The sequence below is a fragment of the Aythya ferina genome (assembly GCF_964211825.1).
Source record: "Aythya ferina genome assembly, chromosome: 14".
Classification (NCBI taxonomy): Eukaryota; Metazoa; Chordata; class Aves; order Anseriformes; family Anatidae; genus Aythya; species Aythya ferina.
The window spans coordinates 14,601,506-14,620,823 of NC_140312.1; the positions used below are offsets into that span (position 1 = coordinate 14,601,506).

At 35.2% G+C, this 19,318-nt stretch overlaps 1 protein-coding gene across 1 annotated transcript in view; it reads right to left on the minus strand.

Annotated features, from left to right (window-relative positions):
* Positions 1-19,318, minus strand: part of DOCK2 (dedicator of cytokinesis 2) — a 192,208-nt gene that overhangs the window by 44,360 nt on the left and 128,530 nt on the right. Inside the window, exons 30-32 of the mRNA XM_084535549.1 lie at positions 10,037-10,115; positions 1,999-2,099; positions 1,843-1,901 (exon numbers count right to left, since the gene is read on the minus strand). Coding sequence (XP_084391675.1) covers positions 1,843-1,901; positions 1,999-2,099; positions 10,037-10,115 — 239 coding nt within the window. The remainder of the gene's footprint in view (positions 1-1,842; positions 1,902-1,998; positions 2,100-10,036; positions 10,116-19,318) is intronic.

A 19,318-nucleotide genomic window follows, 5' to 3' on the forward strand; every position in this document is an offset into this window, starting at 1 on the left:
AATCTTATGACAACTGAATCACTTTAATAGGGTAGGTATATCTACCCTATAAGACCTATAATAACAGGTATTTTGAAAACCACAGAAATTCATGTATTATGTATCATGTATCCTTCATGTATTATGCATCATGTATCATTCCTTTACCTGTAAAAATAATCTCCAACAAAATCCTCTTATATGAGTAAAAAAAAAAAAAAAAAAAAAAAAAGAAAGCAGAAATCTTAAGCTAAATTATAGCAATATCCATTGCCTGACCAAGACTCAAAGACAAAAAAACAAAAAAAGACCTTAGCACATGACTGTCTGGACAGGGAAAAAAAAATCTTTTGAAAGACTATGCTGCCATCAGCAACTGTTATTTCCTTTTCAGAGATCAAGAGTAACATCTCAAACATCACAACGACTTAAATGGACAAAGGAAGATCATCTGCCTCAAAGAACAAGACAATTTGTATCAATCTTGCTGTAAACCTCCAGCATGGTTTATACTCAAGACATTGTACTGCTTTTCAGATTGCAGACTCCTTTTTATTAAAGCTATAGAAAAAGCCTTTTTTTTTTCTTTTTAATATCCCCTTGTTTTGAAATAACATTTCTTTGCAACAAATATGGTGTATCAGGCAGACTGATATGTGTACTGCCCAATACTGTATTTATGAATAAAATAATAAATTATATGGAAAAGGAAAACATACAATGCACTACCCACACGAATGCCATATGCTGATTTCTTTATGAAATTAGCTGTATACATGCTCCAACCTGAAGAGCTGTCTATCCGTGGTAACACTGACACTACTAGACTGGACATTCCATTCTGGTATAAATTTCAGAATAATTTTTTACTCTCTAAAACAGTGTCTTCAAAAGATTTTTTCCTTAATGCATCTTGAATATTTCTTGTTAGCACTGCTGTTCTTAGCACAATCAATAACAAATTTATTGCAAGAAAACAGGAAGTTAAATCTCCCCTGCCTGCCTGAGAGAAGATAAAGTTCAAGTTCATCCTAAAAATCAGTCAGAAACAGCATCTTCAACTTCCTATGTAATATCTTCAACTGTTGTGTTATTACCCATTTGGTGGAAATCATAAACTGGATACTTCATCAGCCTAAACCTCTTGCCAAAAGAGAATTTCCTGTTTAATGGAAATCAGGATTATTATTATCATTATTATTATTTGCCTAACAACTGAAATGGATGAGCCCTCAATAAATGTGCATACAGAAAGATTACCAGGTAAAAACACAGTTCACCTGTATACAGTTATCTGCTTAGTGGGTCCTTAACATCTATAAATTAAGTAACACAGTTTTTAACATCCCTCATATTCTGCTTATGGTACTTTGTTCAGGATAAATCATGCCTTCCCTTTCACATCCAGTCAACCGGTTTAAATCTTGCCTTGTATTCATGAAGGTGACCCTTTGATGGGATGTAACAAGAGCTCTAATTGTTTGACATTTTAATTTCAAAGAACTTACTATATATTCAGCAACCAAAAAAGACTTTTGCCATGACCACCTTTAAGATACACACACTTAACATGAATCAGGAGCAACCTACTCTGGGAAAAGTTATTTGGTTCTAAATTTCAGCAAAATAAAGTCCAACCATCTTTGAAATTTGAGAGAAGTTTGGGAGTTCTTGTAGTAATAAATAATAGATGATACTCAGACAGTATCTCGTGTCAGTACCAAGTTTAGTCACGAGAGTGAAAACATCTTACAGTGTCAAATTCCACAAATATTTACAAAAACATTTCACATCAGACATTTTTCAGCAAAACATGCAATATGTTACGCATTCGGTTGTAATTAAGTTCATTTGCCTACTCACCAAGTTTGTACCACATATCACGGATAGCAAAGCCAATTAAACGTCTCATATCTCCATATCTAGAAAAAAAAAAAAAAAAGTATCTTTACCATGATCTTTATCATCATTTTAATAAAAAAAATAAAGACATATGATGAAGTATATATTTTTGCTTACTTGTTCTGGATTTTGTTGTATTTTGCATGAGAAAAGTTTTCTAGTTGCAGTGAATCTTGGGTAATAAAAGCCACAGCCAAATGAAAATAGTTGTTCCACAGCTGTAAATTAAATATAAGGAAATTATAATGGTTTTGAGCAAAGCCAAGCAATACTAAACTACGCATAATACTGAATAATTTATGAAACCAAATGATGCAAACAATTTGAGATTTTTATATTATGCAAAGTTGTACATCATTAGTATTATGCAATTAGCAGAAATGCAAGAAAGTTGAAATTTAATAACCACTACTACACATTTCCTCTTGATAGTACAGCAGCTGAATGAATACTGCTAAAATACATTTATATGAGATTCATTAGCTAACAACACTAAACCATGAACCACAGCAGAAGTGAAATACATTACAAGCAAGTGAATCTTAACAGCTCGGACCTAAGGGCACCCAATGTAATTACACTTTGTTTGACACCTACTTCAGAAAGTATCTACCCTCTTCTCTGTGAGCTCTAATTCAACAATAATGTGTGTGAAATTCAAGTATATTTTGTTAAGAGCTGTCTACATGAAACAAGGACAAAATACTGCCCTGAATAAATACTGTTAGTACTGCGTCATGTACTGAGAAAGTAAGCCTATATTTCCATTGCAGAGCCTTTCATTTCTGAAGGCAGATTACTTGTTCTCCAGGCAATCAAAATAAAATACTTCTCTCATATGCTAGAGGTAGGAGGGAAAAAAGAAACTGCAGTAGGAAAAACAAATTCAAGGAAGTAAATAATGCTCTAAGAAGCTTCTAAATAGTCAACAATAGTTCTAGATACTAAATACTAATAGATCTAAATACTTCATTTACTTAAAGGTAAAAATATATTTGCAACTAAAAATATGTGTAATAGGTATCAGGGAGAAAGTAGAAAGAAAACAGTAAGTACAATCAACAGCAATTTGAAGGATGGAAAAAAAAAAAAAAAAAAAAAAAAGAAAAAAAGAAAAAAAAGCCATAACTAAGAGCTTTTCAATGATTTTAAATGGTGAGATACAATCCTATGTTGGGAATCCACATTAGATACTCTAGGAATCTAATGTTTCATCAAAAACTTATGTGACCTTTGTCCTTTATTGCCTGGAAAACCCTCCTGTGCACAAGTAACCATATAGAATAGATACCAGCACACAAAACCACAGATCTTTCCTAAAATAAGTAAAACTTGAAAATATCCTCTCTGTAACATCAAAAAGATCATGTGTTACATTTATTCCTGGGAAGCCCACCTAAAGCTCTACTTAACAGACTTGTTTATCCAAAAGTCTTTAGCTGTTTCTGTCTGTACGTATTTGCAGTTCAGAAGACTTGGTATAGATGAGCAGATTCAAATGGCATTTGATTGGAGACATTTATACAATTCAAAGATGGTCTGAATTCATCCACACCAATCACAGCCTTATTAAAAATTACATTTGAATATTAGCACTAGGTAAAGCTGTAGATCTTTCCCCATTAATAAAAACATTTACATTATGTTCATGTCTAATGTTTGACAGTACACTAACATGCTAATTCAGAGCATTTTCCCCAGGAAAAACATTATTTATGCTCTTAAAAGCCTCTACATCCCCTTATCAAAGTTATTGAAGACTAATTTGATCAATTTAGAGTCTGTCAGTTGTATTTATCAATATATAGGGAATACAGTTTGCATGCGTTAATTACACCTGTAAAATGAACATTTCTCCAATCACTCCTGTTTATGGGCAGAAAAACAATGTCTTATCACTGCATTTATTCACATAATAATTCCAAGTTCAATGCTACCTTTGTTAGAAATACACCCTAAAGACACAATATCCTTATTTATAAAATACTTTTAATTTTTTTCACAGAATACTCTGATGACTGAAAAATAAATGCAGCATTCTGAATTACAACAGTGTAACTTGCAAACTTTTGAATACCAAAACTAACATGAAAACCCAGCGGGGCAAGGTAATCTTTGAATAATAAAAAGTGGATAGGTGAAAAATGCAAAATGTTTATCTATGATACAAGTTTTGATTTCTCTTAAGCCCACAATAACATTCCAAGATGTTTTGCATTTGAGTATCAAGTTATCTAGCACATGATAGGGCTGAAATAAAGTAGGACAGTGACACAAAATGAGGATCAGAACTCTCTTGCTGAGCATGAATGCTCACACTTTGCTGCTTGTCGACATGAGCTCCAGTGATGAGCTGTTGGCTTGGGGACAGAGCCCTCACAGACCAAGCTAGAGCTGAGAAGTGACCCTTTCCTATAATTAGTCAGCAGTTATTCACTACAATTCATACTGAGATGCAGTGTCTGACTGGAACAGTACAGAACAATGTGGGTATTTCACCACAAAGGGGACCAGAGCAGGGCCTTTGTTTGAGATAAACAGCTCTGTCAGATGAGTGGGTCAACTGACTGTATCCCAGTTGACTGGATGAACTGGTGGTATAAATGTTTCACCCCAAGTTAATTACAAAAGAGTGAATATCTCTGAGATATTTCTGAGATAGCCAGACCAGCATGGAGGGAATGCGTATGTGGCTCAGCTCAACATAGAATATAAAAACTAAGCAATTAACAAAATATTTTTGAAAATAGCAGAAGTTTTGAGCTTCCATCAACCCACTTAATCCTTCCCAGAGACCAGGGACAACCAGCTTCATGACTGTGAGCATATTACAGAGATTGGTAACAGAAATCACATTGGTATTGTAGCTGAACAGTGTATTGCAATTGTTAAAATTTACAAAGTCTAAGTTACACTTTTGTTGTGTTTTCTGTAAGACTCTGCTAAGTCAGAAACCTCATGTAACATAAGCTATCTTCATCTAAGTAAATTTGATATTCAACATTACAACCCACATGTGTGGAGCATCTAAAAGAACCTGGTTACAGAGTATCGGACTCTGACAATGACTTTATTAGCTTTACATAAGAAATCAATTTCCTTTGTAGGCTAACTCCCCATAAGCATGCAGCCAATGGCTTTGCATTGAAGAATATTAGTATGCAATACATTACCCAAGAGTTATTACACAGGTTAAAATGAGTGTTTACATCAATCATACAATCCTCTAATGCACTGAAATATGCATTCTAAAATAATAAAGCACAGAAAGAATAGATACTAATACTAATTTTATTTATGATTGAGCCTAATTTACAAGTAACTCCCTAAGAAATCACACCCAATCTTCATGGCACTCCTCTTTGTGGCAGCATGTTTAGTAAATACATAGAAGAAAAGGCAGGTCTGCACAACCAACTTGCCTAGAGTCACATAAAAGAATTTCAAAAGGTCTTTCAAGCATTGGTTTGCTTTCTGTATTGTATCTATTATTTCCAAGGAAAAGAGACACTTGGTAATAAAGCTACTAGATATTTTTCATATCTGATTTCTTAGGTGATTTGCAATTCTCTCTCTCTCTCTCAAAAACTGTTCAGCATTTTACTTCTTCAGTACCAATAATTTATTTTCACCAAGCTGGCCAGACATTTGCAAAATCTGACTAAATCCTTATCCACACTTTTAAAACAGTGCTTCAGTGACTGTGTAATAAAAATCAAAACTGCAATACTGAAAGCACATGCAGATAGTGAAGAGGGAAAAGAGAAAATATAAACAATTTATAAACTCACAGATAAGACTTTTAATTAACACAAAATGCAACAAAGAAATCAAAGAAGACACTGAACACCATTAAGACAGACCATCATGGTTTTAGGAAGAATGTCTAAACTTAGACTTGCTTTACTAATTTACTTTTTTTTTTTTTTTTTTTTTTTAATTTTCCTTGTGTGCCATCAATACATCTCCTTACTATATTCATCCTGAATAAAATAGCTTAAACTATTACACTTTCTGTACTTGCAAACCTTCAGTGGTATGGTTTACCCTTCAGTGAATTTATTCTCATTGTAAATACAGAACACATCTGGAAGGAAACCTGACAGGTCACTTAATCCAGATTATGCCCAAAGTAAAATCAGCTAAATCCCTTCAGGCAGATGTCTGATGAGTCAGTTTTTTAGAACGTTTAAGTGAGAAACATTTCACAGACTTCCAGGATAGTCTGATTCAATACTCACAGTCATGGCACCAAGCCTGCCAGATTTCAAAAAGGATTTGGACCATGCTCTCAGACATATGGCTTCATTTTTAGGTAGTCCTGTATCAAGCCAAGAGTTGGACTTGATGATAATTGTTAGGCCCTTCCAACTCAGAATATTCTATGATTCTTTGTGTTTAACTTAAATCCAACAACGTATTTCAAATACAGAGACAAGAAGAGGATATAAACTGCTAAATATGGAAGGTTTTTTTTACCTATTCCAGCAACTCCTATTAAACTTCAGATTTGCATGCATTGTCTATATTTTCCAGTTTAATTTCAGTACTGAGTAATGCCCATTAATGTATGATGCAAGATTCCTACCTTGTTTATACATGTACAGTATGCATTTATGAACTTAGAGTACCATGACAATTGCAAGCCTTCTTCCGTCTTTGCTTCATGGTCTATTTTTGGTCAAACACAATAGCAATACACTCTCTTCTCCCCAATAAAATTGTTTCTTCTGCAACTCTCAATTTTCTATTTCAACACAACTGTAAATATTCTGTACCAAATGCCTCTTAGTTATTCCTGTCTTTATTATACTAGGTTATGTTGATTATTACATTGAACAACACCTGCAATTTCTAAATCTGATTTGATTTCCAAGAGTGCCTGAAGCAGATCTGAATACATGTAGAATATAAAGTCTGCATGCAGCACTCAAAAAACAACAACTTCCCACCCTCACCCCCCAAAACAAACAAACAAACAAACAAACAAAAACCAAAACACTAAAACAAACAAACAAACGACTTACTTGCCCTACAGGCATATAAATTCAGACATCATGCAACTTCTTTTAAGTTACCTGTAAGAATCTTTTATAATGACTCTCAAACCAAACAACAGCTATGGCACTTCCTGGCTGACCACTGCCAGTGACAGTCACAATATTCAGACCTATTGTAGATAACTAAGCACTGGAATTTTAAAAAGGGCTTTTCACATAAATGGACTCCATGTGCCCAGTTTATTACAGGCTAAGGCAGAAAATTTATGTAGAATGGCACATCACTGCTGTGCTGTGCAGCTCTGGTATTTGTCTCTGAGGTAAGTAACAGCTTCATCACTGAACCTATGGCTTTAAGTTTGTGAACAGTTTTAAAGATTGCAGCCACATCCTTTTACAGGTCCTAAATGATACCTCTTCTTCACTGTCTGCCTGAATCACATTGTGAGTAAAAAAGCAATTCTGCTTTGGAAGCAGGAAAAAGGCCAGGAACCTTTTATCCTCCATTTAACAACCTTCAACAGACTAGCACAAAATTCTGCATTGCTTTTGCTCTAGATGTATTATTTTTTATTTGCTCAATTACTTCACAGTCTACTTGTTTTGTTTGGCTGGGTTGTCTGCTACACAGTCACGTAACCACTCTGCCAAGTGAGAAATGCTCAGATCTACTTCACTGTGCTTTAAATGGCTTTCTTTTAATTACTTTTAATTAGGGTTTTTCTATAATTGTTTGTTAATAACTATTTGTTAATAACCATGCATAAGAAAACATGATCCTAAAACAGTATAAATCATTTGCTCATTTACAAAGAATTCATTCTTTGTAATATAATTTAACATAATTTTTCAACTTTGCCAGTATGCAACTCCAACATTTTCACCATGCTGACATACACTATTCCTATAGAATATAGTATATATTGCTCAATATATATTATAGTATATAATTATATTATATATATAGTATAGTATATATATTGTTCTATATAGAGAAATTCCAAACTGGTTAGAAGTTTTGAATCTATCTTTCTGATACCAAGCTTCCATCAACTGCCAATTTTTGCCTACTGATACTTTCACTGCATTGTAATATTTATAACGCAAGAGTTTGAACTGAATACTAAAAAGCAATATGCTGGCATTTGTTTCTATCTGCAGACTTTTGGCAATAAATACATTCCGTATGAAATGTAAATGTATTGTTTATTTTCATTAAAGTAAGTATTTATTTAAAAACCCTAAATTTCTTTTGAATACAGACACCTTAAAGACATCCTAAAGACTTGCTCTCCTATGCAGGAAAAGCATCTCAAACTTTGACTTGATTTTCTCATCACTGTTCTGTATCCAGAAAACCCATCAATGAGATAATGGTTAAATAAAAATGAAATTAAGCTTGATTTAGAATTTTCTTTTGCAAAACAGCAGTTAAAACAAAACCTACATTATACTAGACTCTTGGTACCTTAACAGGTAAAATAAAAATATGCAAGTACCACAGCAGCTACACAAAGAAGGATAGCTTGTTTGTTTTGAACTAAAAATACTTGAAAACAACAGTTGAAAGGCAAATATTAAATCTAAAAATAGTAACAGCCTTAGAGAGAAACTGTGAAGGAAACTATTTAATAAACAATGGAAGGAACCCATTTACCTGGAGTTAATGCTCATGCTTGCTTATGAACTTCATTAAACAAATTATATCTGTTTTTTTGTTCTCATTTCCTAGTAATGATTAAAAGTTTTCTTGAACTATATAGCTCAAGACAAAATTGATCCTCAGAAAATGAAGAAGATCGACTAAAGGATCTCTCAGGTTTCTCAATTCAAATATATATGTATATATATTTTTTTTTTAATTTTTTTTTTGCTTTAAGTGCTTTTCTGTACTCAAGTCTACACAGTCTGAGTAGTAGCAAAACTCTTATCTATGTATAGATTTTTTCAAACCATGTAAACATGAAAAACAATAGCAATATTTAAGACATTAAATTTTGAGCTATGATCTGAATAAGTACAGATAACTGTGGGTGTCCAAATTTAGATTTTTAATTAAGAAAAGATTAGACAATATATTTTGCATTGTTCTGGCATTTTCAGTCCAACAGCAGCTTTTTAAAGAAGGTGTATTTAGGGTGCTGTTATAGATAGGGTGTCTTCAGAACTTTTATTCATGAAGAAAAAATAAATATCTGCTTGACTTCCACTTTTAAGTCTCTTGTGAAAACTACAATTCTTTAATAGCATTATTCATTTACCATAATGTTGTTCAGGTTACTCAAAGCCTTCAGATATTTGACAAGCCATGAGTAAAAGCACAACCATTAATATATTCCCTTGAACTACAAGGTTCAGTGTTTAACTCCTATGTCCCTGGTTATGTTTGATAACATTCTGGAAAGTGCAGAAACACCACAGGAAGTTTATCTTAAATAAAAGTTCCAAGGTTAGACTGTTTCTTTAAAATTTGAAACAGGTATTGAGTGCCTTGGTAAAATTTTTACATATACACAATCTTTACAGTAGCTAGCATGGTTCTGGTAGCCATATTTATGTCCACCAAATACATTTTATTTGTTTTGTCGTGCATGGCAAAGTAGATATGTTAAAAAGAATGACAGTAAGCACACTAACAAAAGCCCATATTTAAATTATTTTTGAAAGCAAATGCTCAAAAAACAAGCAAGTAAAAAGTGAAGGAGAAAAATAAAGAAAGAAATATCAGGCAAGATAAAAATTAAAAATAAATTCTAACTGGCAAATAATCTAAGCATCAAACAAATTTCAACTCATTCTACCCTATGTACATATATGTGATATTGTAAAAGTTATATGCATTACATCTCAAAGGCTGCCTTTCTGAACACACTTTCCCCCCCCAAAACAAAAGGGGGATAAAGGGGGGGAAAAGGGAAGGGGTTGTCTGCTTGCCTATTTTAAGTGAATTACAGTGCAAAATTCCTCAGTTTTGTCCCTTATCATGAACAACTGAAGTCAAATTTTCACATCATATCAAAGATAGTCTGATCCCACAGAACTCAAATTAATAGTATTTTTACTACCAACAAAATATCAGAAGGGCTCTGAGAGACCAGAATGACAGACTAGAATATATGTGCTACTTCTACTCAGCTAAAAACCTTAATACTTACTTGGACTTCAAAATTCATATTCTCCAGAAATTTTTGGTTCATCGTCTCTGCAAATTTGTTGATGGCTCTCAAGAACACCCTGAAGAAAAAAAAAAAAAAAAGAAAAAAAGAAAAAAGACACAGATCAATAAATATATTCTTTGGAATTCTACTCTAATCTTGTGTAGAATTCTGATTGATGAAAACACTTTTAAACACTGAAGACACTAAAGAATCCAGGTTCACACATACATGAACACAACAGGTTCATTCTGTATGTGACATGTTACTTATGCATCACCAATTTTAAGCATAGCTGTCAAAAAGTTTATTGATTTTTCCTGAAAAATTCAGACATCTTTTCTTTCCTCTGCTGCATAAAACATTATATTCTTGAAAAAATATATTGTGTTTTCAGACACAATTTTACCTTCTGTGTGAAAGAGCAGTTCATTTACAAGATGTTATTGCATTATCCTCATAGGTTTGACAGCTGAAAGAGCTCCTGCACTCATTAGTTAGGAGCTGCCACTGCATTTCCCCAATTAAAAGAAAACTTTTTAGTTTTCTCATAGGTGACTGGAGATGAAGATGACACCTCTGTCCATCTTCCTCCTCAGGTGGATTATAAAACCACATTCAAAGCTGAGTTGATACATAGTATTCTCCAAGTAGAAGAGTGTAAATGTGATGCCTCTAGCTTGAAAAGCAACAACTATTTGTACTTATTATTAAAGCAGCAAGATTAAATGACATTTGTACAGCAGATTTCTTTGTTTAACTTTCCAGCACAATGTATTTGTAAAATAAAGATCAAATGTATTGCAGTAAATTTATAAAGTGTAATAAATAGTTTCATTCAATTTAGAATTTGAAAAACAAATCATCCTATTCCCTCTACTTCAAAGCTAAAATTATTAGTTTTAAGTTGAAATATTTTTGTTGCAAACACTGTGGGGACAAATGTACTGCAGCCTGAAAGTCCTGAACACAAGGGAAAAACAATCCTACTCAAGCACAGTCACTATCAACTAGCTATTACCAATCGGGAAAAAGATCTAATAGTTGTAAAAAGCAGGTCCACCAAAACAAAACAAAACAAACAAACAAACAAACAAAAATAAAAATAACTGTTTAATGGCATCAGGAAAAAAAAAAACAAACAAACACACAAAAAAAAAAAAAATAAAAAAAACAATAAATTAATTTGAATTAGTAGCAAATGTTAAGAGAACACAGGGTATCCATATGTTACTGTCAAAGGAAAGTTGCATCCTAGTGTTGGATACTGTGTGCTGTTCTAGGCTCTCATCAAAAGGATAAAGAAATACCAGAGAGAGAGAGAGTAGAAAAGCAAACAAATGTGACAAAAATGATTACATGATTACATTAAATGGACTGTGGCTAATACTTGGTTTCTTCAGTCAAGGGACACAATATGACTACAGAGGGTTATGGTAGAACCTATAAAATTTGAAGTACCACAGAAACAACAGAGACCTACTGTTTGCTGTTTTTCATGCAAGAAGCGCACAACACTGAGCAAAATCATGGTGTATATTTAAAATAAGAAATAAGCTGTGAAAATCATTTCTACAGGATGCTGTGAATACCTGTATTTTATATCAGCTATTAGATGCATCAAAGACAAAAATCAGAGGAGGACTACTAAATGTCATCAGTCACTGGAGGCTGGGAGAACACAGAAATCAGTGTTACTTTACTCCCAGCTCTGTTATACTGTTCCTAGGAATCTTTAACAAGCCACTGTCAGAAAAAAAATACCAGGTGAAATGGATGTAGGTCTTATCACTAAAAAATAAAAAAATAAAAAAAAATAAATAAACTGTAAGGGCTAAAGCCTTCTGTCTATCCATCTAACATTACTCTGTAACATTGATGTGATCAAGGAAATGAAATAGTTTGTACACAGTGCTGTGTCTTCCTATTTCCTTTGATTTCTTTCTTATTTCATGTGATCAGATAGACAGTATAATTTGAACTACTACAGTAAGTGTGCCACTGGAAGGTACTGCATTTCTAAGGGTGCTGTGTTTCTCTGCCTCATTATCGCACGCTTTTGGATGAACTTGTGTCCAATGGTCTAGGAAGCAATTTGATCTAATCTTCACTAGCGCTAGTTCAGCTAATTTTGCCAGTTGAATTAAGGGTCTGATCTGTGAAATGCTGAGTGTCTTCAAATCACTTCAAGTTCAAGAGACCTCATTTTGCTCAACACTGTTCTTCCAGGCTATCACCACTCTCTATAAACAACCTCTACATGCTCATGGAACTGCCCTGTCTATCCACCACAATTTCAGCTTATGTTGGTCTGAATAGGCTATCGTACTTCGCTTTTGGCCTCTTCTGTGGCTTAGTCTTATTCTGGGAGATGAGATTTCCTCAGCACGCTGCCCCCCACTACCCACAACAAACTCAACATATTCTTTGCTAATGCTTTACTCTCATGGGTACCTTTATCTCTACAGAACTGCCTGATACTTGATAAAAAGAGTTTAAGATTTTGCTTAAAAAGGAATTCTAAAAAAAAATGGTCCACACACACAACAAAAAAATAAATACATGGTTAGACAGAACACAGACATAGTATCCTGGTCTTCCAGCATAAACAGAACAGTAGAGGTACTATTCCAAGTAGAAAATTTGGGTCAAGGCCCTTTTAGTGTCACATCTTTTCTCTAGAACTATATTGCTCTAGCTTCTCCTTTGATTTACAAAGTAAATTATTGCCAACTCACATAATCAAGTCCTTAAGCTGCAACTGCTCACAGTTTTCCCTTCACTCAAAGTTTTCTGTTGGGGTAGAAGGGAGTGTCCTCAGTCTTTGTGATTATTTTTCCCTTTCCCATCTTCTGTTTTTTTCACATCTTAACCCACCACCTAAATATCCTGTTTGGGCAGAACCTAGTATGGTGCTGATAATATGCCTTACAATTAAAAAAAAAAAGACTTTGAAGTACTTTGCCTTTTAGCACAGAAATACAGTGCAAAATAGAGTAGAAATAATCATAATGACCCAAATGTGCATGAACTATACTGGTGTGAGTCTGCTTCATAATATGGATGTATTTTGTGTGTACCATATTTTAAAATTTTTGTGAAGAGCTTGCGGTTTAATGTTTGCCATACATAAAAAGCCCCAAGGACACTTTACAAAAAGTATAAGAATGTATTTAATGTCCAGAAAAAATTACTGAGCATATTAAAAATATTGATAGAGTTCTATACAATATAATCCTATGTATGCTATTTTGTGTGAATATCTCTTTCTTTCTCACAGATATCTTTTATCTGATATACTAGAATGACACATTTTCAAAAAGCATGCAATACTTCCATGCTGTCAAGTTCCAAATATTTTCATGCTTTTGTATTTTGCCTGGAGGATGAGTCTATTTCTGTCATTGTAAGGCAGTAGGTTTGAATTCTATTCCTGGCTCCTGCCAATGCCATGCTGTACCTACCTCAGCGACTTAATACATATATGCTTCAGTTTCCCCCTTCAGAAGAAGGGCATATTTATTGACTAGCCACAAGTGTGAAGTGAAACAGGTTCACTTCACATAAACACTGAGATTTTGATGAAAATGCAAAGTATAATTTTAATGAATATTGAAAAAAAATATTCCTCTTTAAAGAACTAAACATTGCTCCAAGAGGAGAAAGATAACTCATTTGATTGGAGAAATCATTCTCATTACATGATTATTCATAATGTTAGTCACATATTATAACTGACATAACAGAGAAGATACAGATAGAAAAAGATCATAAAAAGACTGGACCCTGGAACAGCTCAGGAAAATGTAGCACATACTATCCAACTTCAGAATAAATTATCTTGAAAAATGACTGAAAGTAATTATCTTGTCACAGTGCAACATAACTTACAGAATCACAGAATCATCTAGGTTGGAAGGGACCTCCAAGATCACCTAGTCCAACCTCTGACCTAACACTAACAAGTCCTCCACTAAACCATATCCCTAAGCTCTACATCTAAATGTCTTTTAAAGACCTCCAGGGATGGTGACTCCACCACTTCCCTGGGCAGCCTATTACAATGCCTAACAACCCTTTCGGTAAAGAAGTTCTTCCTAGTATCCAACCTAAACCTCCCCTGGTGCAACTTTAGCCCATTCCCCCTTGTCCTGTCACCAGGCACGTGGGAGAACAGACCAACCCCCACCTCGCTACAGCCTCCTTTAAGGTACCTGTAGAGAGCGATAAGGTCGCCCCTGAGCCTCCTCTTCTCTAGGCTGAACAAGCCCAGCTCCCTCAGCCGCTCCTCGTAGGACTTGTTCTCCAGGCCCCTCACCAGCTTCGTCGCCCTCCTCTGGACTCGCTCAAGCACCTCGATGTCCTTCTTGTAGCGAGGGGCCCAAAACTGAACACAGTACTCGAGGTGCGGCCTCACCAGAGCTGAGTACAGGGGGACAATCACTCCCCTAGCCCTGCTGGCCACACTGTTTCTTTTGCAAGCCAGGATGCTGTTGGCCTTCTTGGCCACCTGAGCACACTGCCGGCTCATATTCAGCTGACTACCAACCAATACTCCCAGGTCCTTCTCTGCCAGGCAGCTTTCCAATCACTCATCTCCCAGCCTGTAGTGCTGCTGGGGTTGTTGTGCCCCAGGTGCAGGACCCGGCACTTGGCCTTGTTGAACTTCATGCAGTTGACCTCAGCCCATCGGTGCAGCCTATCCAGATCCTCCTGCAGAGCCTTCCTGCCCTCGAGCAGATCGACACACGCACCTAACTTGGTGTCATCTGCAAACTTACTGAGGGTGCACTCGATCCCCTCATCCAGATCATCAATAAAGATGTTAAAGAAAACTGGCCCTAGTATTGAGCCCTGGGGGACTCCACTAGTGACCAGCCTCCAACTGGATTTAACTCCATTCACCACGACTCTTTGGGCCTGGTTACCGAGCTAGTTTCTAACCCAACGAAGCGTACACCAGTCTAAGCCAAGAGCATCCGGTTTCTTGAGGAGACTGCTGTGGGAAACAGTGTCAAAAGCCTTACTGAAGTCAAGGTAGACCACATCCACAGCATTTCCCTCATCCACCATGCACGTCACTTTGTCCTAGAAGATCAGGTTTGTCAAGCAGGACCTGCCTTTCATAAACCCATGCTGACTGGGCCTGACCACCTGCTTGCCTGCAAGTGCCACGTGATAACACTCAAGATGACCTGCTCCATGAGCTTTCCTGTCACTGAGGTCAAACTAACAGGCCTATAGTTTCCCAGGTCTACCTTCCAGCCCTTCTTGTAGATGGGCATCACGTTTGCTAGCCACCAGTTGACTGGGACCTCCTCTGATAGCCAGGACTGCTGATAAATTATGGAAAGTGTCTTGGCCAGTTCTTCCAACAGTTCTCTCAACACCCTCGGGTGGATCCCATCCGGCCCCATCGACTTGTGTACATCTAAGTGCTGTAGCAGGTTGCCAACAGTTTCCTCGTGGATTGTGAGGGCCACAATCTGCTCCCCATCCCATTCCTTCCATAGTAGATCCTTCCTTGGAATGTGGAGAGATCTGCTCAGTTCTGCTTTCCAACTTTAGACTGATTAAAGGACAGGATTTTGGTTTCTCATACATGTAATTCAATTAGATGTTTTTTGTTATTAAACTTCTCTTGTTCACATTTGCCACTAACTTTAATCACTACAAGGGGCTATAAATATATTATTTCAAGTGTTCAATTATGAGAGATCTCTACGGTTACCTGAGTAATATGGAATTTATTTTCTCATTGATTGAAGCAATTTTGATCTAAAATAATTAAAATTCCTTTACCCACAGTCATTTCAATTATAATTTCTGAGTTTATAAGCATTTGTTATTCTAGTTTACCAGCCTCTTAGGCCTGGAGATTTATGGACGATCTTCAAGGCCAAAGTCTCTGCTCTTAATTTAAATATACAAAGGCAAGGCTTTGGCTTAGAAGAGCAAAAGGATCATCATGGTTCAGCTGCTGCTATGTCCTGTACCCTTCTCAGTGTCCTACTGCTTCTACTTTTATTTATTTTACTGGCAGATAAATTGATTTCAAATTCTGACAAGCACTATAAGAAGTCTTCATATTAAAGCCCAAAGAATAGAATCCTACACCACTGGATGTATATTCTAAATATGGCTCAAATAGCACTGTAAAATATACTAACAATCTAAGACCAAAAAAGCTGAAAAAGTATGTCATGTTAAGACAAAGATTTTATTTCCAATTTTTTTCCAGACAAATTTAAATAGAGGGAGTGAAATAGAGAAAAGATGTAGTCATAAGCAGTCATGTAGTCATGATGCTAATCAAAGTAGGGTTCCTAGGTTATTCCTTAGAAGTGATTATTTAATAGTAACATAGGTCTGCACATTGTCTCTGCTTTTGAAGTGCAAATAGGGGATAAACCTAAAAAATAGATCTGGAACTCCAAGTTATTTATAGCAAACAAGTTAGAACTAGTGCACCAGCTCCTTATAGCATAAATCAAAGAGATGATTACAGTTAAAAAATAATAATAATAAAAAAGTGAACTTTAGCAGACTTTATGCATGAAGCTAAAGCCAAAGGAAACTGCATTAAGAAATTATTTTTAAGTAATGGCTCTCCACTGCAATCTATCAACTTAAATAGGCATTGCTGTTCTTCTGTGGCTTTGCCAAAGACATCTTTCTCTGCATCTAGTTTCAGAACACTGTGGCCAAGATAATTACAAACAGTAGTCTAATATCCCTTTGTATTTAAAACCATGAATAGCCATGTAAATAAACGAGCTTGGTGTTGCAAAAAGGCTGAGCACTCAGTAGACTCAGCACTCCTCTTCTGCTCACAGTTCAAACAATGTTCTTCACTTAGCTCTGCACATACAATTTTCTGAGTAGCCAAACTAAATAAAAGAAATAAAATTCTGGGCCCACAAAATTTTATGAAAGACCAAAACCATGAGTGCACCATCCCTCTGACTCTCATACATGAATCCTTCCTAAATCAATAGTCTAAGAGCAGTGAGAGTGACTTGAGAGTCTTCTCAAGTTCACACAATACAGCATAAAATTTGGAAGTTCACGGTTTCAACTTTGATATAAGTAATCCAGATACTGAGGTGAAGACTGAATTCAGTCATCTAGTTATCTGTGAACCCAAACCCATGTTCACTACGTCTTCTAAAGGTATGAAGGTATGACTACACTGCAATATCTGCAAAGATGTAATCGAATATGGACTTTTACTGGATAATTGGAAAAAAAAAAAAAAAAAAAAAGCTTGAAAAGAACATTATTTCCTGTGTTGTGAAAAGTCTTACTCCAAGAAACCTTTAAAAATTTGCATTTTTAATACCATATCTGAAAAACAATGAAGACACAAAAACGCTTTAAAATTCAATTCTTCTTCCCAAATGACCTATGCGCTTTTCCTTCAGAGAACATGGCCCACAATTAAAGACAGGAGGAGCTGCATTAACTTTAGTTTGGCAAGTTTGTGTTTGTAATCCCCAAAGGCCAATCAATCAGCACTTTCATTAGTGAGCCCTCTACTTGATCATGAAAGAATATGAGAGTTCTTTCAAAGCCTAGGAGATGCATCAACTATTATTTTGAAGGTCTATACTGAGCTGTGACAGGCATGGTCTTGCTAGTTATGCCAGTTAAATGAAGACTAGAGTAGGGAAAACAGAGCCAAAATAATGCTTCCATATCATTTATGTTGACTTGATAGGAGCATCCTCATGCCTTTGCAGAGGACACCTTTTTTTAACATGAAGCAGGCACAAAGGAGAAGCAGCTACTAAAGTCAATTCTCTTGTGGGCCTCTGTCATCTTTCCTCTTCTTTCTTACATGTAGAGCTACAAGACGGCATGTGAAATTAAGGAGACTTGCAAAGCAGGTCAGACACAATCACAAATGCTGATCATTATCAATGGCTGAAACAATGACCAGGAATTATAAACTACACCTGAAGATATTAAGTACACAGAGAGACCAGGCAATCAATCAATGTGACAGGCGAAATCAGAAACATACATTTACTATTTCAGTGACCAAAACAGCAGGGGAAAGACTGAGAAAACAGGTGAAGATAATGGCTAGATAACAAAAAATCTTTACAAGTTAACCACAGAAATAATCTGCTAACAAACTGGCAAACTATCATTAATTTAGAAATGAAGGGCAATGTAAAAAAGAAATACTACTTAAAAACCTTGCAGCCATGTGAAATCTTGTTATTAAGAGCATCATAATGTCAACACTTAAGAAGCAATTCACTTCCATGGTAACTGGAAAAATATGACCACTGGTGCAAAGAAAGTAGTATAATTTAATCATATTTCTTCCTTTGTTTCAATTCAGTATTACTACAGACTGAAGCAGAATTTTTGTACCATTCAGACCGAATGAAAATTGGTTTTTTATTAGAATTTTCCTAAACGCTTATGTCAATGTATGACAAGACTCTATGCAAACAGCATGGTCAGAAAACAACTGCTTAGAAGTAACTATTACCCAGCTTCTCCTGTCTCAGTTAAAACTTGTTTTGTACAATTCAATTTCTTTATTAGTAGAGTGCTTATTATTTGAAAAATTTACCTTGAATAGCTATGCCAAGCATACAAAACCACTACATGCTACAAAATATCAGAGGTATTTTGACAGTAGTACAAAAGCAACACCTAGACAAAGACAAGAATGAGCAATTGTTTTGCTGCTGTACAATCAAATGCAAAACATGACAGTTTCCATTAGAGATGTCTATTTTGCTAGCAATCTGTTTATACGCAGCTCTTAATTCAGCATCTACTTACAGCATGTTTTAAAAACTGCTTATCTCCCATTTTGGATACAAATTAATTTTTTGAAACTGTATATTAGGTACATGCAAATCTCTTTTGAAAATGTGATCTTTAGCATGCTTTCAAGAAACATCAAAGCTGGAGAACCAAGTGGATAAAAAGCTGGCATAATACTTCCTGATACAAGTAACATATTTGGAAAAGCATTCTCAGTAATTTTCTTTATACTATGAGTATCTTTTAACTTGAGTTTGCTCTCCTTTTTCATGTACTTCAGCTAATTGTTTTCAGAGTAGTAATATCTTGATTAAAAATAAAATAAAATAAAAATCACACGTCTTTGGTGCTAGATCAAGACTGGGAATAAAAGATACAAAGTCAGAACCATACGTGACTTAACATAGTTGCTTCAGAATGCCATACACTAATAAATACTGTCATATTTGTTTCCCCTCTGCTAACACTGATTTACCCTTACTGCAATATTTC